A 26,841-nucleotide genomic window follows, 5' to 3' on the forward strand; every position below is an offset into this window, starting at 1 on the left:
ATATCGTGAGCGCAAGGCTCCTCGACACTTTGCCAGTTATTTATGGCATTCCTGTCATTGCCACGATTTTGCAGGAGATTGATACTGGGAAAACAGCAGCCAAAGTAAGCCCCTGTATCTGCTTCACGATGAGGAACGAATTTTCTCGTTGCACAACTGGGTCTTCTTGAAAGCAGGCCCACTTCGTCGCAGCCAAATTATGCCGTCAAATCACCCTTTATTTTCTTTTTATTTTATTTTATTTTCCACTTTTACGAAGTGGCGGAACAGTTACCGCACCACCTACGGTGGGTGACGGAGGCTGGAAAATAAAAACCCATAATGCACAGCGCATTCTCGACTGCTGTCACTTGTAAACACTTTCAACGTGAGAAAGAGAAGCATGAACAGGCAGGCAATTCAACCAGTCTCTAGTCAGGTTCGCAACGATGCCCTGGAGGACGGAATAGAAGAAACGAAAGAAAGAGAACGAAGGGGAGAGGAATAGCGTTACATAAGCGCGCACGTGAAGATGCGTAGCAAGTCTATAAGCTGTCGCAGATACCTGGAGACTTGAGGCACTGCAGCGATGCTCTCCTAGGGATTCTGCACGTGCGACGCGGGCGGCGATGGCCCAAGGACCTTCGGTTGTGAAAGCCATCTTGAGAATAACCGCTTTATTACTGTCAGATGACGTTCAGGCTAGAGCCGTTTCACCAGGGACAATGACGCAATAGGTGCTCATTAGTACAGAGAGAGAAGACGTGCATAGAGGGCCGGGGTAGGATAACCAGAGGTATAGTTCTGGGTGACTGGCCCAGATGGATGGCGGAATTAGAGGGTATATAAAGAGAGGAAAGCAGCTAAAACGAAGTGAAGTCTTTTTCAATAGAAGTATACTTTGCGATGCAGCAGCAACAGCGGCCTTAGATGTAGACATTAGGCATTGGGTGTAGTTGCACAAGCTGGCTCTGTTTTCTAGCCATCTTCTCTAAAAAACTGTAAGTTGCTTTGTAAATAACGAATGATGCTATCAAGTCAAAAGAAGGTATTGAAGTAAATAATTAGTTTGCACAAAGGTGCTTCAACAAACAACTGAGAAATGAAATAAATAGAAAAAAAAACATTGCTGCAAAGGATAATGTTGGGAATGCCCCACCTGGTTTCAAACCTGTATGCATCAAATATTATTTAATAATTTTGGAATCACACTACCAGACTAAAAGTTAGTGCAGCGGCCAAAAAACTAAGATAGATAAATAAATAAGAGCACACCAGCATATTGACTACGTACTCGACAAAAATAACGAATGCGCTTTAAGACTTTCAGATTGCTATGGCAAGAACATCGGCTGTAACGACAAAATAAACAAATAAATAAATAAATAAAGACAGCGGTGCTCACGAAAAGAATCACGAACATCGAAGGAAGGGAGGAACCAACGTCGGAATTTGAGGAGTACCAGAAACAAGAGCTCTCCCTCGCCCCCCTCATATCCCACCACATGAACGTCAAACACGCTAATGTCGCCGCACAGCGTTCGGCACTCCGATGAGAGCGCGCTGCGTTAGGGAGCGATTCGGGCAACAAAGGATAGGGTGGATCAAGGAACAGTCTGCACTAATGGTCAGAACATCGCGACAAAGGGGAATAGAAGAATGAAACATAAGGCGAACGAGACAAAGAAAATAAGAAAATAGAAATAAATCTACGCAGAGTGCCTCGACTGAAGAAAGAAGAGCCTCCACGCAAGTGTGCGACGCTCCCGATCAAGCGAAAAAGAAAAAGAAGAGAAAAAGGGAAAAAGGAGGCAGAAACATAGCTAGCGAAACAATATCCCGCTACGTCTTGGCAGGATCATCAGCCGAGGCAAAAGCCAGTGTGCGGACACGGTTGCCACGGCAACCGCATCTGCTCCCGAAGGGCATCACATCAGCGCCGGCGATGCCGCCGACGCGCCGCCTAACGGCTCGCGGATGAAGCGGACCCGCACGGCTCCAGCTACCAGACGACGCTGAGCTTTCCCCTCGGCCGCTGGTGTCTCCTCCGCGCCCATCCCGAATCAGTTTCGCTTGGATCAGGCGCGGGAGCGTCACGTGGTGCTTGGCGAAGCCACTTATCTGGGCACAGCTGGTTCTGTGATACACCCGAAGGACCTTATCGGGAATTCTCACCTCACCCCACCCTTTCAGGAGGGAGAAAAAAAAAAAGAAGTAGCCGTTAAGCTACCAGAAGCCGCCCACCTCCATCAGCTGAGAGGCCCTATTTCCCCCCTGTGAACGGGAGAGTACTTCGAGCGCCCGGCATTCCACTAGCCGCGGCGGTGTTATCGGCGGTGCCGCGCTCGGAAGATCGGGTATTAGGTGACTTTCGCTTGACTGCGCCGTTCTAGCTCGCGCCGACCTCCGTGTCATGTGCTGTGCCTCGGACGGTGCGTTCGTACTTTGACGTGAATTATGTGTCGTTCGTGAGTGAGTGTTTCCGCGAAGGATACATTTCCTATCGCTCCTCGTGCTCCAGGAGATTTCTTCTTTTTTTTTTGACATTCGGAATACCTTGACGATGTGCGTTATTGCGGTTTCGTCTCTTCTGTGTACGCGATGACGTGACAACAATGGAAAGTGCTGTTCCCAAAATCCCACTGGCAATCTACTGCGCTGCCCTTACCACTATGGTCGTACTCGCCAAAGGTTGGTAATATATTTCTTGCATGCAATTGCGCTTCCTGATGACTAGTGGTTGTTTCCTGTTGTGCGACAGAAAAATAGCTAGACGTGATAATGACCTGCGACACTACAAATAGAAAGAGGGTGAATCCATAAATTCGGCCGTGTTCATCATATCTAGACCAATATTGCCGACCTTTGCGAGATGTAACGTATGATTATTACGATAGATCGTTGCCGTAAACCCGGTTGAAGTGGCCTTGCTGAGGCTTCGAGTATGGCCCATTTGAAGTGTTGAGTAAGTAGGCGAAACGGAAGCATTGCCCACTTACTTGTAGTAAGAAGTGATTTGATTTTTAATTCTTTGGCTAGACTCGAAAAATTGAAGGCATTGACTTATTTGCTCTTGCAAAAATATCGTGCTGCTCGAAGCAAATGCAACGTTATCGTTCAACAACATATCGATTGAGGCTACTTTTTAACGAATAAACAAAATAATAGAGTACCTAATTATATATATATTGGGCATATTTCTTCACCACATCAGCGCGAATGCGGCCAGGATGATTCCAATAAACAAGAGCTGTTATGAAAATTTATTGACTAATGATACAGATCTAATCCTGAATACCTTATGTCACTTTATGCGGAGTATAATTTTCCATACATTCCTTAGCACTTATTTCAAGTTAGAAAAGTGACACTTAGAGCATGGCAATGGTAAAATGAGGATGCGTTTTTTCTGGCAACAATGCATTGCAATAACAATGCGTACAACAATGATATAAAAAACACGATAGAACAAACTTCAACTTTCAAATCTTAAATTAAGCTTTTAGGATCTTATGGTCTGACAGAGTCGTGCGAGCATTCGGATGACTTTCCTTTAAAAATGTGTGAACCATGTTTAGTCGCTTAGGAAACTACGCTACACTGTAGGTCTATATGAAGTAGATGTCTCGGCCACGATACATTCAGTAAAGCTGGAAACACAAACAAGGGTACAGTAACAAAAGTAAGATATTTTCCGAGGCTCGTTTCAATGGTAGGGCCTCTCCGAGGTGGCGGGGCTTTCGCAAGTTACGGAGAAAAGCGCTCATTCATGAAAGTTTCATATGGTCAAACAGGATAAAAAATGTTTTAAGGGTAAAATAAAAGAATAAATAAACAGCAGTAGACGTACTATTCAGCGACGCGTAAACGCATAAAGTCTTGTTTTCTTCTCACTTGTTCGTATGTTATCTTCGCATGAGAACCTCTTCTTTCTTTTTTCATTCTTTCGGACAACATTTATACAGAACATGTGAAAGCGAAATACCAGCGCTTCGCCCGCAATTGTGGTAAAAGCGCTGCCTTTTTCGCTCCTTTTGTAAGGTGATAAACATGGTCGTGGAGTTGTGCCCCAAGGGGCGATGACTTCAGCGGTCGCTAGGAATAGTGCGCGAGGCAGTCTCACGCGTTGAAAAATCGAGCTTTCAAATGTTGGGGCTGCAGCTGGAAAATACGTTTCTTTTTTTTTCTTATTTAAAACGCGCCCCGTGCGGCCTACCTTTAAAAAAATTGGACCGGGATAATGTCAAGATTCCCTTCGCCCGATTCCAATCTTTTATCATCGTCTATATTGCACAACCTGTCGATTGTGTCGATAAGATAAGCTGAGTAACGCTCAGATCACTGACGGAGCTCAAAAAGGAGCACTGGATACGAAGCGTTGCGTTATCTCTGCGTTAGGAATCTAATGCAGTAAGCACAGAGGCAAACAGGCCGCGCAGATGATGAAGGCTTACGCTTCGGACAGTTTTAGGACACTTGGATGACAAGCCTTTTTACAGAAGAAGAAAAAAATTTACACCACGCCCTCATTGAAGGCGTATACGAGGGGTAAATCCACACAGGCACAGATGATCTCAGGATGCACCAGCCTACATGACCACCGTGGTGAAACGCATCACCAATGCCTCACTGTGTCGTGTGTCGGTGCACACTGTGTACTTCTATCCTCATCTTTCAGTCGCGATTCGCCCCTTTTGCAACGCAAGGCAGCCAACCAAGCTCAGCCCGGTTAGCATCCTTTATCCCTATTCTCCTTGAGATATGAATGGAAGCGCGAATGACGTAGCGGAGAATGTACAAGAGTGATAGGCTCCAGCTCAGCGTTCGTGTGGGAGAAGCTAGGTAAACGGGAACTGGGAGCGGCACTAATATATAAAGGCGCTCGCAAACGGGAGCCCATAGGGTTAATTTGATTACACACGACTTGGCCGCAAACGCGCTGAGAGAAGTGGTTTCAAATCTCCAACGCAATCTGGCCACTCTCCGCACTCTCGTAGGCGGCCCAATATTTCCCAGTTTGCTCAAGCGTTGTCTCGTGTTCGGGCTCTCCGGAGTACAAGGACACATAGTAACTTTGTGTGTCGACCTGGATTTCTGTCCTACCTTGACTTGCAGCATCACTAGGACCGTTAGCTTTTGCGCAATGGGAAAAATATAAGCAAACAAACAAAAATAATAAATGTCTCTAATTCAAATGTAAAGTTGGCTTTCTTGCCTAAAGACTGTGCATGCAGAGAAGCTCTTTATGTGTTCGCTTAGTCAAGCTTTTCCTTTTTTTTTTTTTCTTGCCCTCGTGTTTTGCCTTATTGCTGTGCGTGCAGAGAGACCCGCGTTTACAGGAAGCCACAGAAAAAGTGAACCAAGCTGTAATGGCGTTATACAGGCTCTATATCTCGCTGGCCTCTTATCGATATGACAAATCGATACGACAGTAAAAACTTCGTTAAAGAACGCACGATTAAGCGTTAAATGACTTTCGCTTTGTTCGTATACTTTTTAGTTGAAATTGACACCAACAGCGGTAGTTAAATGTTTATGGCGCTGCGCTGCCGAGGTTGACGTCGCGGGCTCAACCCCGACCACGGCGGCCACATTCCGATGGCGTCAGAATGCAAACAAAAAAGGCTCGTGCACCGTTATTATTTGAACTGTAAAGAACCCCTGGTGGTGGAAAGTAATTCCCTACGGCGTGCGTCGTTGTGCCAGAATTTTTGTTGGTTCAAATTGATGGGGTAGAACGGACCAATTGTACTATGATTTCGAAAGACAGGTATGTCACACAAAGTTATTGCCACAATCTAAAATCTTATCTTACGGTGGAAGTGACAGGGTTAGAGTGACTGAACCAATAATATCAGCCAAACCGCGCTACTTAAGAGTTATTATCATATTAAGCTTTGGATTAGAAGAAAATATCCGTGAAGCAGTGTTTCTAGGAGTATGCATCTCGTATGTACCCCACGCACGCTAAATAGCAACAAATGCGTTATATGGCATTTAAATACCCTCCATATGTGTATATAAGTGCCCAAATGAATGCAACAAAGAAGAGTCGAAGACTAACCTTTGGGCATCTTAGAGCTGACCGACGTATATATAAGAACCCTGTCTCAATTGTTTTTGGAATAAATTGGCATGGACAATAAGCTCACCGCACCTACAACTAGATTTTTACCTAGTCTTCTTCCAGTTGAACATAAACATTATCGATGGGCGTGTTTTTCTGCTGAAAACTACGCTTTAGAACTTGCAGTTACTTGATGTATGAAGAAATTAATCTGACGCTTATTTTTTGCGCTGTTGTCGGTTAAAGCATATAACCATTTGCTGACCGTGTTTGTTTGTATGGTTTATTATGGACATTTACGTAAATTTACTATTTATCATGAAAAAATTATGTTATACTCAATTTACGCGGGAAACCTCATAGTGCACAAAGTCACCTTTGTTTCAATACCACCGTCCGAACTCCGAACGGGAGTACGTTGAGTGCTCATAGTGAGAATATGTTAAACATGTTGTCAGATTTCACATACTACGCCACTTCGACAACGGTTGGATAAAATGTTGCTAGGGGATACCCTTGCGGATGTATTATATTGAGGGTAGTTAACGAAGTGACGACCTCAACGAAGTGCTTTGAAATTCAGCTTCGCGTAGTATAAAGGTTTGAGGTCTTTCACCTAGAAGCAACTTTTTAAATGCAGCATGTAGTGATAATAATGAGCGTTGAACTAACAGAACTGTATTACTTGTAAAATTGCCACGTTGCTGAATCACGGAACGACAGCTTGTATAGTTGAATAACTTTTAATTATCGGCAACGAAAAGAAAACAATACATTTTGAATTTGAGCATATTGTGCTCCGCATCCATGTGTATGGCTCGTCAAACTCCGAAGTACTGAAAGTCAAGAATTTTTTTCACACGTTTAACAAAAAATTTGGAACTAAGGTGGTCAGCTCGAACTTTCGCCATTCGAGACTGTTTCATGAAACGCCAACATTTTATTCCAGGTTATGTGGGCTGGCCTTGTCGCGAACTTGCTAAAAAACTTCAGTGGGGTAAACAAGCGCTTGCCTGCTAAAAAATGGTTTAAGCATACTTACTTACATAGCAGCCAATGGTGACAAAGACAAGACTCCTTAAACAAGATAGTGTGATGCATTCTAGAGGAACTTACGTCATAGAAAGACAAAATCAAAAAGATAGTCTAATCTTTCTACTCTGCCTGGAAAGTAATGTGTTAGTTAGTTGTACGTACTACATCACCCATAGCATTTTTTTTCTTGTAAGCCAGTCCTTGAAGGACCAGCGAGCGGGAATTTCAGTGCAGATTTATAAATTACACACTGAGTTTACTTAGACGAAACACTGGACTCGCCAACAAGTGGCGTAAAAGGTAAATAGTGATGAGGAGCTAAGCATCAGAAATACAGAATGATACGCCTGGTTAAATCATATCAGTTTCTTACAGCATCCGCACGTGATTCCGGTTAGCTCCATTGTTCTTCCTATCTTATCTCTCTCTCAAACGTCTTGCACCTCTGTATAACTAGATTTCCGTGCTTAAATATGTAAAGCAAGCTATCGTTTACCGGCAAATTAAAGTTGTTTTCTTGCCTCAATTCAATCAGCCTATGTTCAATATTAATTGCGAAATTAATTTGCCCAGTATTAACTTAAAAAGTCATTATTGATATCCGGTCTCTAAGGGGCTCTGAAACACTTTTTGAACATTTTGTACTAAGAAAACGTTGCCGACCTGTCGTACAGGCCGCGGTGTACATGTGAGCGAGGTAGTAATGCACTGCATGCAGCACGGAATTTACAATCTTTTCATGATATTCGTGAAACGACGTCCTTTATTAGTCAGGCCATTCTATGATTAGTTAGAAAAGTGTCTCAGGACTCCTTTAACGTTCTGACGTTAAAGTCGAGGTAGTCAAGGTAGGACAGAAATCCAGGTCGACACATAAAGTTACTATGTGTCCTTGTACTCCGGTGTCCCTGCCGCTGGTATTCACACATTTTTTTTTTTTTGTTCTTCTCTCCTTCCATATCGCGACATACTTATCCGGCTCATAACGTTTCCCAGTTTTGTAACAGTAACACAGTCGTCTAGCGCAATGCGTACGACCTTCCCGCACTTTCCGTTTTTCCGTTTAAGGTTGAAACCATGCACCACTTATCCCACACATCACTGACACCGCTCCCGTCACGTAAGTTGTGTGTCGCACGCAAACCCCAGCTATATGCAACTGGAGCCACGTCACCCCGTCTTATACCACGCCGTGTTGCGTGTCTCTTGTCGAAGGCAGACACTCCATGCACCAAGTAGCACCGTCTGAATTCCGAAATCCCAGCTAAAATATACGTCCGTACAAATGCGCCGGCTGTCAATGCTGGCTTTGGCGCTTTCAGTGGCGTCGATAAATAAAGCCGTCAAACGAAAGTGGTGCCACCGCTGGTGTAGGATGAGTCCTCGTAGTGGGCCCGAGCTACGTACGTGCGCATGTGGTGGCCTGACTTATACTCAGACAGTCATAAAAAGCGTAAAGCAAACTGACGCAATGCCTATCCGCTGTGCGTCTAAGGCACATTTTATTGCAGTAGCTTGAACTCAGCACTGCCGTTTCTAATGCAACCGCTGCTAGACGCCCCCTTCCGATGGTGCTCCACAAATGAGAAAGTGTAAACAAATGCAAGGATACCGAGACACCACCACGTCTCAATTTGGTATACATACTCAGTTCTGCTTCAATGTGTGTTGTGTAGAGGCCATACATCTTTCACGGGAAATTGAGCTTGGGACTCGAATTAATTTGCGCCTTTTTTGCAGTCGAGGCCTAGAAAAGAAAGAAAGAAAGAAAGAAAGAAAGAAAGAAAGAAAGAAAGAAAGAAAGAAAGAAAGAAGGAAAGAAAGAATGAAAGAAAGAATATCAGAGGATCTAGTGTGGACCACAGAACTGGGAGACAGCAGTGTGTGCGTTAAGAGCGAAGCGAAAAAGAAGAGGAGGGGAAGGGGTAAGTTTAGCGTGTAGTGCAGTGAAGTGTACGTGCTGAAAAAAAAGAACAACTCTAGTTGAGAGAGTACGCGCATTGGGCTCGAAAGGATGCAGGCACTTCATTTTTTTGCATGGTTATGGTGTCAGTGACAAACAGCACCTTGCGCCACGCAGGACGCGAGGCGGGGCGCAAGAAAGGGGAGAGACGAAAATGCAAGCCTTTCCCTGCCCCTTGAACTATAGACGACGGAGGATGTAAATCTTGCTAATGTATACGTGTGTTTCTCCCATTGGACCACAGATTCTCGGTTCTCCTCGGCCTCCATTTCATTGTTATTTTATTTTTCTTGGAAGCAGCGCTCGCTATCGGCGAGCCACGTTGAAGCTGGGTCCCCAGCGTCGGAAAGAATTTCGCCGGGTCCGAGGGTGCGGACGCGAATGAGAAACAAAGCTAACAAATTTGCGACCCGCGTACGTTGGGTCTCCGCGCATTTTTCATCGCGCACCTACTACACGTTGGCACATTTCGGAGGAAAAGAAAGAAAACGGTGCCTGGTGGGAAGACGTCGTTGCGGCCGGCCAGCGTTCTAATGAGTAATGCCTGCGCTACCCGTGTTTTCTGCATGTATTTCGTTGTCACGATAGCAAGCTTGCTGTTATGGTCGCGTTTTGTCGTGTGCGACAGCTGAAATAATAAGAGCGAATAAAGCGATCGAGCAGGCAAACACGTGTTATTCGGGTCTCTACGCGCACCACCCGTGTGTGGGACGAGAGAAAGAATTGTGGCATCGATAAACTAGAAGAACGCGAAAGTGAATTATTAAGGAAATGTTTGTGCCATCGTTCTTGCTTTTGTGGTGCTCACGTTTCTTACGCCTCCCTTTTCAGGCAGTTCACTGCGATAGTACATGAAAGAAAATAATATAAAAATACAATTTTGCGTATTGTAAGAATGTTTTTTTTTAAGTCACATTGTGCTCTGTGGAAGAGATCCATAGAATCACGGCGTTTAGGTAAGTGTCGAAACTCCGGCTTAAATATCTTAAATATCTTTAAAATTTTAAAGGAAAACCAATAGTGCATACAGGTGAGACTGCAAGCCATACGCACTTGAAAAGAATTGTGTGAATAACACCCTTTACGAGACATGCGCCGTCAAATTTGCGGTAAAAGTTCACTGTCGTTAATTTCACTTACTTTCTTCAGAAAACGGCGCTTTATGCATTGAAGCACAAAAGTGACTGGAACGCCAATGCATTTCTCCGCAATGTTCGGGAGTTAATATCTCGAAACTGGTGTCATCCTGAGATTTCGTTCCAAGTGGATCGGCCTTACAAACTCCCATTCTACAATTTGTAAATCGGAATATGAGCCCCATTGTAATTAGTTAAACACTTAATTAGTGCATTTTTCTTCATTAGACAATTATGCATTTCAAGCTCTTGAGCAAGTAAAGTCGCCATCCTCTACTACACCTGCTCATGGACTAGAATTGTGCTATCTGCCACAGGCGTTTTTTTAAATAGAAAGTGTTCTCTGGAACACCCGGTATACATTCCCTTGCCATAATACTTTGAGCCCAATCTTTTTATATGTATCTCAAGTTTTGTAGTTATTGTTTCTGGAAATGGTACGCGACATCACATATGCTCTAACGAGTACTGAGGATACCTGGACAGAGAAGTGCATGGTGTACAATATGGGGCTGTCATAAATAACTGCGCACGATTTAGTGGTACTGACTTATTGATGCCATGATAGCGCGTCCACATATCTCGTTTACTTATTATTTCTTTTTTATCATTCCACCGGTAGCTATTTCATCATAGTAACGTAACCAGGGCCTGCACGTGACGTCATACTGGCAACTACTCTTTCCCATAGAAGTGAAGCAACTGAAAACACCACAGTGAATAAAAAAAAACATTGTGTGATTTGTGGCAGCAATCTAGACAAATTTTCTTCGTATGTCATTAATGCGAAAAAGCGTTTTACATATTGTTCATTGCACTGAGCGGAACAATTGTAGGAAATAGAAGCCATGCGGACGGGGAAAGAGTGTCTGTCCTGTCTGCATGGCCCCTGTTTTTCCGAGAATCTTTCCGCTCAGCGCAATGATAAATATGCAACGTGAACTAGCCCAACAATCTATAGTCTTGAGCGATTTACATGCATTCAACACGAATTCATAGAGGGCAAACGAACAATGCACCTTTGTTTAAAAAAAGAAAGAAAAGAAAAGCGCTGAGGCGTACTTTGCAGTACTGGCGACTGGCATATGGCCGAACTGTTATGTATATTAAATTTCAAATAGGTCATGCCATTTGACAGTTTACATCGTATTTCGCGCCTGCATTGTCACTTTAAACCGAGCGAAACTCATAGAGACGAGAAACACACGCGACTAAGCGCAAGTACTGGGAGCGTTAGGACGACGCTCTGGACAGATTGAGCAGCATCAAACCGCAGAAAGGTTTGTTTAATTTGTATAGTACAGTTGCACGGGGCGCCAATGCTATTAGGTCATGAACCGCTCCAGGCACACGTGAGGCGCCATGGGAGGCCATGTAGGTGTCGGTATATGAAGCTCTGCCCCAAGAGTATAACCGCAGCCGCCAGCGAGCGATAACGATGATGATTATAATGAACACTGGCGTCGGTGACCGTAGTTACATTAGTGCTGAGGCGATCTCGACGAGCGCAAACGGGCGATGACGGAAGGTGCGCATCGAAGTACGATGACCGCCAACCAGCCCGCTTTATCGTGGAATATATGCCACTCCGCTTGGCCGAGTCGTGCCGGGAACGTTTGGTGCAGATGGACGACACGAATCACTGTCCCCATTCTGCGAACATTACGCTGGCCCACACAAAGCACGTAATCCAATGTCGAGAAAAATTGAACTGCTTCAGTGACCACGCTGACACTATATAGTGATCGTCACGGCTCCCGATCACCAGTGAAAACCTGTTAAGATATAGTTAGCAGGTACCTTGGGCCTTGGCAGGGTGGTAGAGGTGCAACGACGTCGATCTGAACCATCATTAAGCCGCCGTGGCTGCCTAGTGGCTTTGGTGTTGCGCTGCTAAGCACGAAGTCTCGGGATCAAATCTCCGCCACGGCGGCCGCATTTCGATGCGGGCGACCTACAAGACACCCGTGTACTCAGATTTAGGTGCACGTTAAAGAACGCCAGAAGGTCAAAATTAATCCGCAGTCCCCCACTGCAGCGTGCCTCATAATCAGATGGTGGTTCTGGCACGTAAAACCCCGTTATATATATATATGTGTGTGTGTGTGTGTGTGTGTGTGTGTGTGTGTGTGTGTGTGTGTGTGTGTGTGTGTGTGTTTGTATTAGCGCGTTGTCTGAGCCCGTATACATTGTACATGGTGTGTACATCGTCATTTATGCGCAACCGCACAGATGGGGTTGTAATAAAACGCTTCTTGGCAATGGCATCTAGATGCCTTACGTTGAGTCTTGTGCAAACGGCTGCCCACGCGGAACACATAATATGTACTGGCGCTTGACACTGGTAAAAAAAAGCGGCAAATATTGTCACGGTGTGGTGCCGGTGAAGAACGACGCAGTGTCAGAGCTGTGAGCTACAAATTTAGCACCTTGTTGAGCGAACTTGTGACCAGCAGAACAAGTAATATTGGAGCACAGCGAGAGCTGCGAGTAGAGTCGTCAATCGTCAGTATGCCCTCGTGCCTTCCAGAAACCACTTCACGATTCGTGTTGCGCATGCTATCTGACTATAAAATGTTTTACGAGAACATACGCAACAGATGGAATCAACGATATCATTCGAGTAAGTTGCAAATAATGCAGGCGCGTCCTGTTCAGAGCGTTAACATTTACTTGGTGCAGCGGGTGAAATGTCGTCCCCGAGAAAAGGATTAAATAAGTACGCGTGTCAATAACCTTTGCTCAACACGTTTCTACAAATACAACTGAGAAGTTGTAATAACAGGAAATCTGGGACCAGGTGAATAGTTGCCCATCATTATTAATTATTTTGAGATAACAACTCATGACTTACCATTAAACCTCCATTTCTTTTTTTCGAGGATGGATGCATTGCAGCCTAGAGAATTACTGGAAACTTACACGCACAAGTGCAATCCTGGATCATGCAGCAAGCTCTGCAAGGCTGTTTTAGCGACATAACTCAGCGTCTGAGAGCAAGGTATCGCAGTTCCATGTTTACAGGTGAATGTGACAACTAAAATTACTTCTGCGCTTTGCTTTTCCGCATGTCGTGTTCGATCTTGTGTATATCATGTTAGTTATGCCTTTAAGGTGCGCGCTTTTTCGTATGGGAGAAATACAAGCAAACAGGCACATTTAAATAATTTATCGCCAATGAAATCGTTTTGATACGCAAGTTAGTACGCAAGTTAGTCTTGACCGAAAAAAAAAAGCATTATTTTATTGTTCGCGTCAATCAAACTATACGTAAATTAAGCCCTCACTATAAGCGCACGTGCAGACAAGTATTAAGGCACGACCAGTTCCTGCTGCTTCAAAAACTTCATCAAAATAAGAGGCTCATTATGTGGCCGCTCATTGAGCACACCACAAACAAGAAACGACCATGAAAGAGATCGCAACGAAAGCTTCCCACACGTGCGTTAGTTGAACGATCCGCGTTAGTACTGGTTTCCTAAACAGTGGTCGGTCTCTCTGTGCTGTTCATAATGACTCTAATCTTTTAAAACGAACGTTTGTTTGTACCCTCATGCGTTTCCCACCGATTAGAGGAAAAGAAAAGCAAATGAGGCGTGTTTCTTTTTTAAACTTCTTTCGCCACCCATGCGACAAAGAACAGTAGCTGCAATCAAAACTCCCGGATTTACCTTTTTTTTTTTTGCAATAAAGAAGAAAGCGCTTATCCAGTGCGCGTGTTCCTCGAGCCATAAGCTCAACCATGCAAGAACTGTGGTAGACGCACGCGCTATGCTTCGTGCAGATGACCGCACGCTTATTAAAGGAATGAAAAATGGTATACAAGTGACGTAGTTTTTCTTCTCTCTCTCTTCCTTTTTAATTCACTATGTAGCCTCAGGATGACAATAAAGATCGCCGTATTTGCCGCCGTATTCGGGTGATGATTACTTGTTTTCAGTTACTTAGGTAATATTATGATTCGAATCTGAATTGTTATTTTACGCTTTAAGACCCTTTATTTTCGCACGCCCTTAATTTACGAGCACTTCGCGTTTCGGAAAGCCTGCACATTTTAAGAGCTTGCGAAGTATTGAGCGCGGAAATACGGACACTGAGCTAAAAGCTAAAGATTTTATTTTGCCGGATAATTCTGCTGTCTGCACCTCCAAAAAAAAAAAAATATCGCGCATTCAATTTAATAAGCTGCGTGAACTTGCGTTTTGGCAGTGTTCTCAACGTGGTACACGGAATCACCTGTAATGTGTTCTGTGATTCTATAAGCCAGGCTGTGCGCAGTGGTTGAGTAAGTAAAACCGTTAGGGGCAGTTTGGCATCTTTACCCTGCTTCAGCTGTGGCTCTATTGCGCCTGCGTACCAACGCTCGAATTTGATTTAAAATAGCAAACTTGAATAAACACCTGGCTTTGGCAAGAAAAAGAAAATATCAAAGAAGCTCTAGCGATGCAAGGAGTCTGTACGGCACTTGCAAGCCTGACATCACGAAGTTTAATAGCCGCTAATGCAACCTGAGTTATCGACTTTTAAGCTCGGATGAATAAATTATAGGATTTAAAGTAAATAACCACAATATAAAATACCGAAAAGTATGTAACTTCTTGCTATAGTTATTGCAACTTATGTTTGAGTATTATTATTATTATTATTATTATTATTATTATTATTATTATTATTATTATTATTATTATTATTATTATTATTATTATTATTATTATTATTATTAGACGTGGAACCATACAAAGAAAACAGAGAGGGAGAAAGCTGCCACAAATAGAGGCACGCCTGCTTACTCCGTCAACAGGAGGGAATGAAAAGAGGAGAAGAGAAGATAAGAAACAAAAAAAAGATAGGAAAGAAAAAATGACAAAGGTACGGACAAAGGAAAGTAGGAACACGGAAAAAGATGTCGGTAAACGGGAGGCCAAATCAGTTTTCTGCATGAAGGGGAGGAGGAAAGAGAAAAGCTGAAGGCAGGGAGGCTAACCAGAAAAGCGTCCGGTTGGCTACCCTACACCGGGAGAATGGCAAAAGGGAAAGCAAAGATGACGGGGGGAGAGAGGAGAGAAGGATAGAAGGAAATTAGCGCTGAGTTTGCTGACGCGTGGGGTCTAATAGAAATTACACTAATTGTCACAGATGTTCACACGAGCCCGTCGTCCTCAAGAAGCAGAAAAGCGCTTCACTGCTTTATGGGCCGACGAGCGAAGCGGGTGGTGGTCCAGCAGCACCTGCACAGGAAGCAGCCGATTGCCCAGTTTTTGGAGAGCGTTAGAAAGCTCTTGTCTTTCGGGGGCATATCGTGGACAGTCGCACAGCAGGTGGTCGATATTGTCTTCGGTGCATGAAGGAAGGAAGGAAGGAAGGAAAAAGTGAAGAAGGAAAGGCAGGGAGGTTAACCAGTTTAGCTTAACCGGTTTGCTACCCTACACATGGGAGAGGGATGGGGGTGATGAAAGATGGGGAAGAGAGAGAGAGCACATAGCACAGCACACACACATCGTCCGTTAGAGTCCATCAATCTGGCGTGGTACGTGAAATCACTGTCACAGCCACTTGTCCAATCCCATCTCTTTCAAAAACCGAAGTAGTCCCTTCGTCGCCTTCACACGCGATGTCTTCTGTCGGCGGCATGTGAACATCGTGTCGAGGGAGAAGGGTCTACTGTCAAGGTGCGCTAGAACGGATTCCAGGTACTGTCGCTGAACATTATATTCAGGACAATCGCACAGAATGTGTTCCAGCGTCTCCTCGCAAAGACAGGCATTACAGAGAGCGTTTTCGGCCATTCGAATGCGAAATGAGTAAGATTTCGTGAAAGCCACCCCTAACCACAAGCGATAAAGCAGAGTCGCCTCTCTTCGGCGGAGTCCAGTTGGCATATAGAGATACATCAAAGAGTGCAGGTGGTATTGACGGTTGCTCCGGTTGGTCTGGCTGTTTGGTGTGCACCATAGAGAGAGCGTGATCTCCTGTGCAAGCAGTCGAAGTCTGCTAGCTGCGTCGGATCGTGAAAGCGGTATGGCCTCTTCTTGTGCGTCTTCAAGAGCTGCCCGAGCGTTAGCAAGGGCAGCTCGAGAGTTAGCAAGGATCTATGGGCCTGGTCGCGTTAAGCAGCACTCCCTCTCGGTAACAGGGAATCGTCAAGGGCCGTACACTTGAGTCCAATTAGTCCATGTTCCTTAATTAGCAGTGCAAGTTGTGTGAGCAATGCGGGGCACTCCAATACAAGGTGTCTCACAGGAGTGTCAAAGTGTCTCACAGGAGCCGCAGGACGTACACGACGGACTGTCCACGCGTCCTTGACGATACAACCGTTCGCGCACCAACAAAGAGCCAACCCTTAATTTCACTAACAGGGCTCTAGCACTGCAAGGCAAGCGACGACCACGAACACGGGGAGGAAACACTGTGGTCTGGGCGCTGCTTTAGGAGGTGTCGGCGGATTCACACACGGGCGTTGTCAACCATACAAGAGATTTCTTGGTAGTCACTTCCGTTGAGAGCACAAGTTGAAGTGATGCGATCAGCCTCTTCATTTCCAGGAATACCCACGTGCGAAGGTACCCAGTGGGCAATAAGGGACACCCCACGAGAAGTAATTTTGTCGGTGGACTGTCTTATACTGCGTAGAATTGAGCTATTGGCATATTTTCTCAACAGCGTGTTAAGGGCAGCACGGGAGTCTGTAAGGACAACGACCTTCGATGTGCTTATTTCTTCCTGTACGTATTTCAGATCAATGTCAATGGGTGCCAGCTCCGCAGTTGTTGATGAGGATGGATGAGGGGTTCGAAACACCCTTCTTATGCCAGTCGCAGAAGTGGCAGAAGAAAGCTGCTGCAGCGCCTTGAGCGTCGCTTCTTACCGATGCGTCTGTAAATACATTAACATGGTGAGGCGCAGTCGGTTCCATTACTCACTGAAGCCCACCAGCTGCCCCTGAGGCTGCAAGCAGACCAGACAGCGTTATATCATGTAGAGCGTCTGCACCGACCATCAGATGGACAAGCACTTATTAACCGGCTGATTCAGCGACCGCTCTCCCGTATGGGGAAGATGGCGGCATTTTTTTGCCATTGCTGGCAGTTCAGAAGATATTACCTGACTGACGACGCCAAAGCAACACAACAAATGCCTCTTCACTATTCATCTTTCCATTCTCGAGACACACCAAAAGTCTGGCCAGCCTGTTTCGGCCCTATTCCAGTCGGCCCAGCTGCACTTTGAAAAATATGGAGTTCATCTTAAAGTATTTTTGAGTACAACCTTACTATATGCAGCAAATTGGGTTATCTCTTTTAACGGGTAAATAGACAAAACATTGTGCTCATTGGGCTAAGGAAGACACCATTACGTATTGTTTATCAGCGTTTAAGGATCTACGGACCAGATGACACTGTGGAGTAGTGTTCGAATAAAGAAAACAAAAAATAAAAAGTAATCGGGGCCCGCCTCTAATCTTACAGTGCCCTACCAAACGTCCCACATTTTAAAGGACAACGGCAGCCTTAAAACACAGCTCCAAGAATTTCCTAAAAGAGCGCACAGAAGAGTATGAGACTTAGACAATATGATGGCTTTAGGAGCTACCTAATGAATTGGCCAGTTTGTTTTAAGTAATAGTCAAAGAGCAAAAGAACAAGTCCTTAAATTATTACGAACTATATTTCAATGCGGGCGAACGCGTTCGCTAAAAACACATTCCCTATCAGGATTGCTCGGCGCCTTATTTATCGAACAGATGTTGCATACGAACTGCTCCGCAAAAATGAACCAGCACGCGTTGTGCGGCACACTTTTGGCGCCTAACAACTCCTAGTTTCGTAGCAAATACTGACATAAACGTAGCGTTCTTAGAGCAAGCGGAAAAGGTTTGCGCCCTCGTGCACCTATTTGTACTACAAAGTAATCTCAGCTGTACTGTAACAGGAGCGTCGTAACTAAATTCAGCTTCAGCTACTGCGTACGCTGCCGTCACTTCGAAACTAGAGAAGAATGTCTCGTTTCTCAGCTCTGCACCAGGTGCCCTTAATCGCAGCAACATTTCCTAAAGGTTTCCAGCTTAGTATCAGATAAAATTTGGAATTGATCGTCCCCGTTACTGAAAACTTTGATCCACCATCCTCTAGGCCTCCTGGACAAAACGAAGCTGAAAAAGAGCACTGTCCGAAAAACTAAAAAAAGTGAAAGAAAATGCCGGTATGACTGAGAGCCCATCTGCATTCTCCACTTAGAAGCCTCATCAAAAATGTTTATTGCGAGGAGTCAAACAACCACGCGCCCTCATAATCACAAACGGAAACACTTTTTTCTACTTTTTTCTAAGTGTCTTCTTGGCAGAACACTTGTTTCTGTGCTCTGTGAATTTTTGGTAAAATCTTCGGCTTTCGAGGTGCCTCGCCTCCCCGTCTTGCAGCCATGGACGCGGAGCATGCTAGAGGCCCGCCTGGCCAGACGTCATCACAGCCGTCAACCGCAAGGAAGCGAGTTGGCTCCCCCAGTGACACCGAAGACACCGAGCTGTACTCCATGTCGGACGACTCATCCGACGACGGCTTCATACCCGTCCGGAGTAAGAGGGCGAGAAGAAAAATCGTCAACACAGCGCCGTCAACTCCTGCGAGCACAACGACTATGAAGTCAAGGCCTGCGCGCTGGCCACACGTCATCATCTATATGCCGGAAGAGCCATCAAGCAACCTACGATTGCTGAACAGGCAAGCCCTATCCATTTTTCTGGAACGTGCGGTGCCGGATCAAATTAAAGATATAAGAATAAATCCACGCAAGAATATACTCGCCATAGATGTGTACAACGCGACTGCGCTTGGAAAACTTCAAGCGATCACGGAGCTAGGCGGAATCAAAATGCGCCCCTTCATCCCGATCGACGACACATCCATAGCCGGTGTGATTTACGACATCGACATAGCCATTCCTAATGATGACTTACCTAGCCTCATCAAGCCGGCATACGAAGGCACGATCATTACGCAAGTGCGCCGCCTTGGGAATACGCGCTGCGTAAAAGTAATATTCAAGGGGGATTGTATCCCATCCCACGTTAAAGTCGGACATTTTCGACATCCGGTTCGACCATTCATCCAGAAGCCGCTTCAATGCCATCAGTGTTTCAGGCTAGGACACGTCAAGGGCGTGTGTCCCAACTCGCTACTGTGTCCCCGTTGCGCTGAACCTCATGCAAAACAGACCTGCGGTGCCACGGTCCTGAAGTGTGCCAACTGTAGCGGCCCTCACGCGGCCTCGTCGAAAGACTGTCCCCGCATCAAGAGGGAACGCGCGGTTCTCAAGCAAATGGCCAGAGACAATTCGGCCCACAGGGAGGCAGCCAAAGTAGTCCGGCGTCGGCGTCGACGTCGGCACCATCGTACGTCTTCGAAGAAGACGCATGCGCGAAGTGACAGTACCCACTCCTCTGCGGTGCCAGTTAGCCGCGCCGCGAAAGGGCCCACCACTTCCACGAAGGAAGCAGAAAAGACTCTATCTTTAGAGGAATGGCCTACGCTACCGAGCCGCTCCCTTGCGAAAGAACCTCAGAAGGTCGGGGCCCCACCTGATCCTTCTCCGGCCATGGATGATTCACCCAAAACAGACCGTCAAGTCATCTCGGTGCTACGTTCTCTCATGGAGGCCATTCGAGCGCTTTTAGTGGACATGAGGACACCATCTGCTCGAAGCGCACTTAAAGTGTTGGACGCCTTAAGCCCAGTGCTTGCATCCCTCAACTAGAAAGATGGCTACTCATACCCCATCCTTCCGGAAAGAAGTCAAAGCAGCGTCCGTCATCCAGTGGAACGCCAGAGGGCTAAAATCACGAATTTCAGATTTTCGTCAGTTTGTCTACACCAATGGGTTTCCACTCATCGTCATTTGTGAGCCCAACTTGTCGAAACCAATAAGACTGTCAGGATACGAGTTTATCATGTCATCAACAAACGGTGCATGCAGCAAAATCGTCGTTTTTGTTCGTCGTGAACTCACCTATGTTTTGCAACCAATTGCGCCCCACGACGACAATCAATATATATGCATCACAGTTAAAAAGAACAAACTCTTGTTTACTCTCATAGGCGTGTATATATCGCCTTCCAGCAATTTCGATACCAAAAGATTTGAGGATATCTTGAGTGTTTGTCCCGCCCCATGGGTCATCATAGGAGATTTCAATGCGCACCATCCAGCATGGGGAAGTACAAGGACAAATGCAAAAGGACGAAGATTGGCAAGTATCGCCCACAACTATGGCCTTACTCTCCTGAACGATGGTAGCCCCACCTTTCTTCGAGGCGTGATATACGGCAGCTGCCTCGACCTTGCTTTCGTCTCCAACTCTCTCGCCAGATGTGTGAAGTGGTTTCCAGACATTGAGACACATGGGAGTGACCACATTCCCACCTATCTGAACATCAAAGGCTTGTCGTCTACATCAGGCTCACGGAATACCATTCGGACGATTCAATGGGCCAACTTCAAATCTGAGATGGAAGATGCCTGCCGCGAGGGCCTACCCTCTGGGTTAGAGCAAACGATTAAAATGACGATGCAAAACGCCACTCGCATGATGACGATCTCTTCCACGCGAAATGACTTCGACATAGAATTAGAGCGACTTCGAGCGCTTCGTCGCCGGGCGGAACGTCGATATCGACGTACAAAATCAATCCATGACCTTAGGGCAGCCAGGAGGATGCAAAAGAAGATTCAGCGTCGTATGGATAGATTAGCGTCGGAACGGTGGGCAACGTTTTGCCAGACACTCGACCCTCGCAAGCCACTGTCTCACATTTGGAAAACGGTGCAAGGTCTGCGTTGCCTTCCGGAACGGCGTTTTCCATTCAAGGCGCTAGCGCTTTTCCAAGGGCGGCAAGACATCGATGTCGCAGAAGACTTTTGTGCGCGGATCGCAGACCAAGCGACTCGTCCAGATCCTCCAGCCCGAGCTGACGTCCCCCATTCCCGTGATTGCCGCATGGACCTTCCTTTTACAATGGAGGAGCTCGAAGCGGCACTAGCTCTCTGCAGGCGCTCATCATCTCCGGGTCCAGATGGTATATCATACCGGGCCTTGTGCTATCTCGGAGAGTCCGCACGGATAGAATTGTTGAGCCTTTACAACTCCTCATGGCAGGAGGGAAATGTTCCTGACGAATGGAAAGTAAGCCGCCTGGTGCCACTCTTAAAGCAGGGCAAATCCCCATTAGAACTCACCTCTTACCGCCCAATAGCACTGGCCAGCTGTGTAGGAAAGATAATGGAACGGATGATCCTTGGCCGCCTGGAATGGTACCTTGAATTTTACAAGATTTATCCGCTTTCCATGGCTGGTTTCCGACGTGACCGCTCTTCCATCGACAGTGTAGTTGATCTCGTTTCATATGTCCAGCACGAAAGGTCCCGTAAGCGTTTATCTGCAGCTTTATTCTTAGATGTGAAAGGGGCATATGATAACGTATTACATGAGGCCATTCTCGACGCTCTTGCGACGGTTGGCCTAGGTGGTCGAGTTTTCTTGTGGATTGCAAGTTACCTGTCTGCAAGATCATTCTATGTGTTAACTGACGATGGCCCAACTACGCGACGCTATACCAGCAGGGGCGTTCCTCAAGGCGGTGCTCTCAGCCCGACGCTATTCAACCTCGCTCTTGTTGGACTTGCTGAATGCTTGCCAACTACCATCAAGATTTCAACATACGCTGACGACATCTGTGTCTGGACTTCGGCAGTCACACGTCCTCAGATACGTGCGCGACTTCAAAGAGCGGCCACTTTGACAGCGAACTACTTGTGTAAACAGGGTCTCAGCATTTCACCTGAAAAATGCGCACTAGTCGCATTTACTCGGAAACCGATGACGCCTTATGTCATCTCAATCAATGGGCGGACCATTTCCTATGTCCGAAACCACAGATTCCTTGGCGTCATTATTGACCGAGACCTCTGTTGGAGCCCACACGTGGCCTACATGAAACGGCGCCTGACAGCTACTTCCCAGTTGTTCAAATACTTGACAGGGAAGACGTGGGGGATGTCAGTAGACGCAATGCTTAAACTCTACAGAGCTCTCTTTCTCGGTTTTTTAAGATACAGTCTACCTGTACTGAACAACACCTGCAAGACAAATATTCGTGTTCTGCAGGCAGTACAAGCTCAAGCACTCAGAGTCTGCCTTGGTTTGCCCAGATGTACGTCAACAGAGGCGACTCTTGCGATTGCTCGGGACCATCCAATGCGAACTCACATTACGGTGGAAGCCCTGAGAACGCACATCAGACATTTTGCACGTGCCCCCTATCACCACCTTGCAGCACTACCTTCAGACAGGCACCAAACATCATTCTCTAAAACTATCAACAAGTACAACGACAAACTTCCCTCGGGCTTCACCGCTGCATCTAAACCATCGATACCCCCTTGGTGTCTTATCAGCCCCACAGTACATCTCAGTGTACCAGGAATCGGAAAAAAGTCTGAACTGTCGTCGCCTGTCCTCAAACAACTGTCTCTGCTTCTTCTGCACGAGAGGTACGCGGACAGTGAACACATTTATACTGATGGTTCCACAAACACCCAGTGTTCGTCCGGTGCTTTGGTTGTCCCAGCAAAAGCTATTACCATCAGCTTCAGGACTGACCACCCGACAACGTCGACATCTGCTGAACTAGCTGCTCTTCGCGCTGCACTCCGTTTCGTCAGTCGGGAGCCACCTCGACAATGGTCCATCTTCAGCGACTCAAAGGCAGCCCTACAATCTGTACTATCAGCTCTGCGTCGCGGGCCATTCGAACAGCTCGTATTCGATATTAGATGCCTACTCCATACATCACAGGAGAAAGGACACCACGTGACGTTTCAGTGGCTGCCAAGTCACTGCGGCGTCACTGGAAACGAAGACGCCGATAATGCCGCTCGGGCAGCTCTTGAAGACGCACAAGAAGAGGCCGTACCGCTTTCACGATCCGACGCAGCTAGCAGACTTCGAGTGCTTGCACAGGAGATGACGCTCTCTTCATGGTGCACACCAAACAGCCAGACCAACCAGAGCAACCGGCAATACCACCTGCCCTCTTTGATGCATCTCTATATGCCAACTGGACTCCGCCGAAGCGAGGCGACTCTGCTTTATCGCTTATGGTTAGGGGTGGCTTTCACGAAATCTTACTCATTCCGCATTGGAATGGCCGACAACGCTCTCTGCAATGCCTGTCTTTGCGAGGAGACGCTGCAACACATTCTGTGCGACTGTCCTGAATATAATGTTCAGCGACAGTCCCTGGCATCCGTTCTCGCGCACCTTGACACTAGACCATTGTCCCTCGACACGATTTTCACATGCCGCCGACAGAAGACATCGCAGGTGAAGGCGACGAAGGGACTACTTCAGTTTTTGAAAGAGACGGGATTGGACAAGCGGCTCTGACAGTGTTATCACGTACAATGCCAGATTGATGGACTCTACCGGACGATGTTTGTGTGCTGTGATATGTGCTCTCTCTCTCTCTCTCCCTTCCCCATCTTTCATCGCCCCCATCCCTCTCCCATGTGTAGGGTAGCAAGCCGGTTACGCTAAACTGGTTAACCTCCCTGCCTTTCCTTCTCTACTTTTTCCTTCCTACTTTTTTCTAAGCACTGTTTTGCCTCAATTGAAACAAACGCTTGCGGTAGTATGTGTCTGTACGCAAACGCAATTTATTAGGACAAAATATAGTTTCTTATACATATCCATTGTTTTCAATGAACGCTTGGTTTCCGAATCAGAAGTAATATTGTTAGTAATTCATTGCGAACTCATTGCCACTGTTAGAGCGTCTGTCATGCTCGGAATACAAATGAAAAAGCGTACCATGATGTCTATGCATAAAACATCGTTCATTTTATTTCAACGGATTTCTCGTTTGGGTGCCCCTGCGAAACGCCTTTCTAGTGTTGACCAAATCATAGGAAACACCACTCACGGCTGTGTTAACGCTAGCCGAACAGTTTCGCTGGAGCTCCTGATCGAATGCGCGCTTAAGTTCTTAACTGTACTTTTTTCGTCCCGGCTTTTTCATTCCGCATTGCTCCGACACAGGACAGTCGTCCGATCCATTACTTCTGCGTGACCCCAATCGCCAACTTTCGAATGATTCTTCCCCTGACCTGTCCAATTGCCACTTGTCACACCCCTCTTTCAATTTTGTTTTACTCCCTGGCCCAGCATTTCCAACCATATTACTCTTTCTTGAGCCGGACAAATCAATATTTTTGGACGTGCTGGCACTGCGCCAAGGAGGTCACGTATATATATATATATATATATATATATATATATATATATATATATATATATATATATATATATATTGCCGACCCCTAGCGCAATGGGTCATGCGGCCTCGAGCGTTATTGCCACCGTAGCAAGTGTAGTGGGCAGGAGAGGATGCAAAAGACAACGAAATGATAGCGTAGAAGACAGTGATAAATAAACAGCATAAAAATGTTATTATCCTTCCTACTCCTCTTCGCAATCTGCGGGGAAGTTTGCGTGTCTAGTGGTCTCCTCTTGCTATCTTTTTTTTGCTTCTTTCCGCCTCATACACTGCCATCACATAACCTCACACACTAGCAAGGATATTCTTCCTTCTTCCTAATAGCTGCCTCGCACGTCAGGTCGCTTCGTCTTGAGATGGCATCAGTAAACAAGGAGAGAGAGTTAGAGAGCGCGGTAAGTGTACCGGAAATGAAAGTCTGAAGAGCCCGACCAAGAGGACAAAGTCGCCCGAAAGCTGAAGCAATGGACAGCAGGCAATAAATGACAGGAATATCTCCTTCATTCTTTAAACTGGCGACTGTTCTTATTTTTCATCCCCCGCTTCACTATGGTTCTTTTCCTTCGCTTGCAGTTTGTACTCACATAAACGCGCCGTACAGTACATGGCAGCTCTATTTTAAAGGGAACGCTTAGTTACCATTTGACTGCGGATTGCAGCTGAAATACGACGTCAAGGGACGCGGACTATTCTTCAGTGCACAGATGTCAGCCTAATGACCCGCCGTGGTAGCTCAGTGGCTATGGTGTTAGGCTGCTGAGCACGAGGTCGCGGGATCGAATCCCGGCCACGGCGGCCGCGTTTCGATGGGGGCGAAATGCGAAAACGCCCGTGTACTTAGATTTAGGTGCACGTTAAAGAACCCCAGGTGGTCAAAATTTCCGGAGTCCCCCACTACGGCGTGCCTCATAATCAGAAAGTGGTTTTGGCACGTAAAACCCCATATATTATTATGTCAGCCTAATGAATCCTACCAGTCCTCCATTTTATCTCTCGATTGTTAGTTGTGTCGACATTTTACTATTTTGTCGTTGACACATAATGAATAGAAACTCCCACATGCGCACAAACTTTTGAGGAAATACCAGTACGGAAATTGTGACAAAGTTAAAGCATATAAATACCGCAAGAAAAATCGTCAGTTTTGTGAATCCGTATCTCCAGTGGCACACTTATTTATTTATTTATTTATTTATTTATTTATTTATTTATTTAGGGATATATAACATAGCACATATGGGGCACATAGTAAGGGGGTGGTGCGTGATGTACACAACGTAAATGGTGTAAGTGTAGCATCGTTAATTGACTAAAAGAGAACAATTAACATGAACAGGAAATACATTAGTAAAAGTGCAGTTAGCTTTTTTATATTCAGCATACGATGAAAATACCCTAACACTACCAGCACATCTATCTTAGATATACAGATACATACAAAACATTGATCTGGCGCAAGATAAACCCCGACATCAATCAGAGAGTAAGCTTGGAAATACTACGGCAGACAAACAGCCAGAAAAAAGAAAACAAAAGTAGATAAATAGTCAAGTACATCAGCCAAAAGCAAAATGGGAGCCTAAGCTATATTACAGTTACTATATAATGATTTCAGAAAAAAAGATGATACGAAGAAGTTAATTCTTACTTGACAAATAACTGTTAAGGCTATCCTTAGATTTAGAGGCATTATGCTCAGACAGGATGTAGTCTGGTAGGTCATACCATAAAAAGGTAGCTCGAGGTAGGACCGACGAGTTAGAAAGATCAGCATTTCCGTAAATGAGCAGGGAGCTGATGTTATCGTGTAATCTGCGTTACATGTCTAATAATTGTTATTAGCGAGAAGGAGAGAATCGACGGGCCCTGTTATTATTAGAACATATGAGGCCAACAAACAATGACACAATGGACAGCGTAGGGGAATTAATTGTAGTTCTTAATTAAATTACTGAAGTTATAAATATATGGAAATAAAAGTGGATGAAAAAAAAACAACTGGCAGCAGGTGGCATACAAACCGATGTCTTCGCATCACGCGTGCAATGCTCTTACCGATTGGTCTACCGCGGCACAGTTTTTCCATCTGCTCTCTCGGGTATTTATGTCTGTCTTACTAGAACTAAACGTGGGAGTGTTAGCCAGTGCCGCCACTCATGACCAAGGCAGTGGATATAGAACATCCTATCTGCCGCAGGCGTCACGTAGTACGTGAACTTTTTTTTTTTTTTTTTTGCGTGAGGGCAACTGATCCGCAAACCCAGACATGCTACCTGAAGGCATCAAAGCTGCCTGATTCCAGGTCCCCACTATGTAATGAGCGAGGACAAAGAA

The 26,841-nt window shown here is 45.7% G+C and overlaps 1 protein-coding gene across 7 annotated transcripts in view; it reads left to right on the top strand.

Moving 5' to 3' along the window:
• Positions 1–392: 392 nt before the first annotated feature.
• Lrp4 (LDL receptor related protein 4) overlaps positions 393–26,841 on the top strand; it is a 219,949-nt gene continuing 193,500 nt past the window's right edge. For 3 of the 7 annotated variants that reach the window (XM_055074335.2, XM_055074334.2, XM_055074336.2), the window contains exon 1: positions 399–2,670. In XM_055074335.2, coding sequence (XP_054930310.1) covers positions 2,595–2,670 — 76 coding nt within the window. In that variant the 5' untranslated portion in view covers positions 399–2,594. Of the gene's footprint in view, positions 2,671–26,841 lie in introns of all 7 variants that reach the window. The other 4 variants (XR_008613799.2, XM_055074337.2, XM_055074333.2 and 1 more) reach the window with 3 other exon arrangements.

The sequence above is a fragment of the Dermacentor andersoni genome, chromosome 4, assembly GCF_023375885.2.
Source record: "Dermacentor andersoni chromosome 4, qqDerAnde1_hic_scaffold, whole genome shotgun sequence".
In the NCBI taxonomy this organism is placed as follows: Eukaryota; Metazoa; Arthropoda; class Arachnida; order Ixodida; family Ixodidae; genus Dermacentor; species Dermacentor andersoni.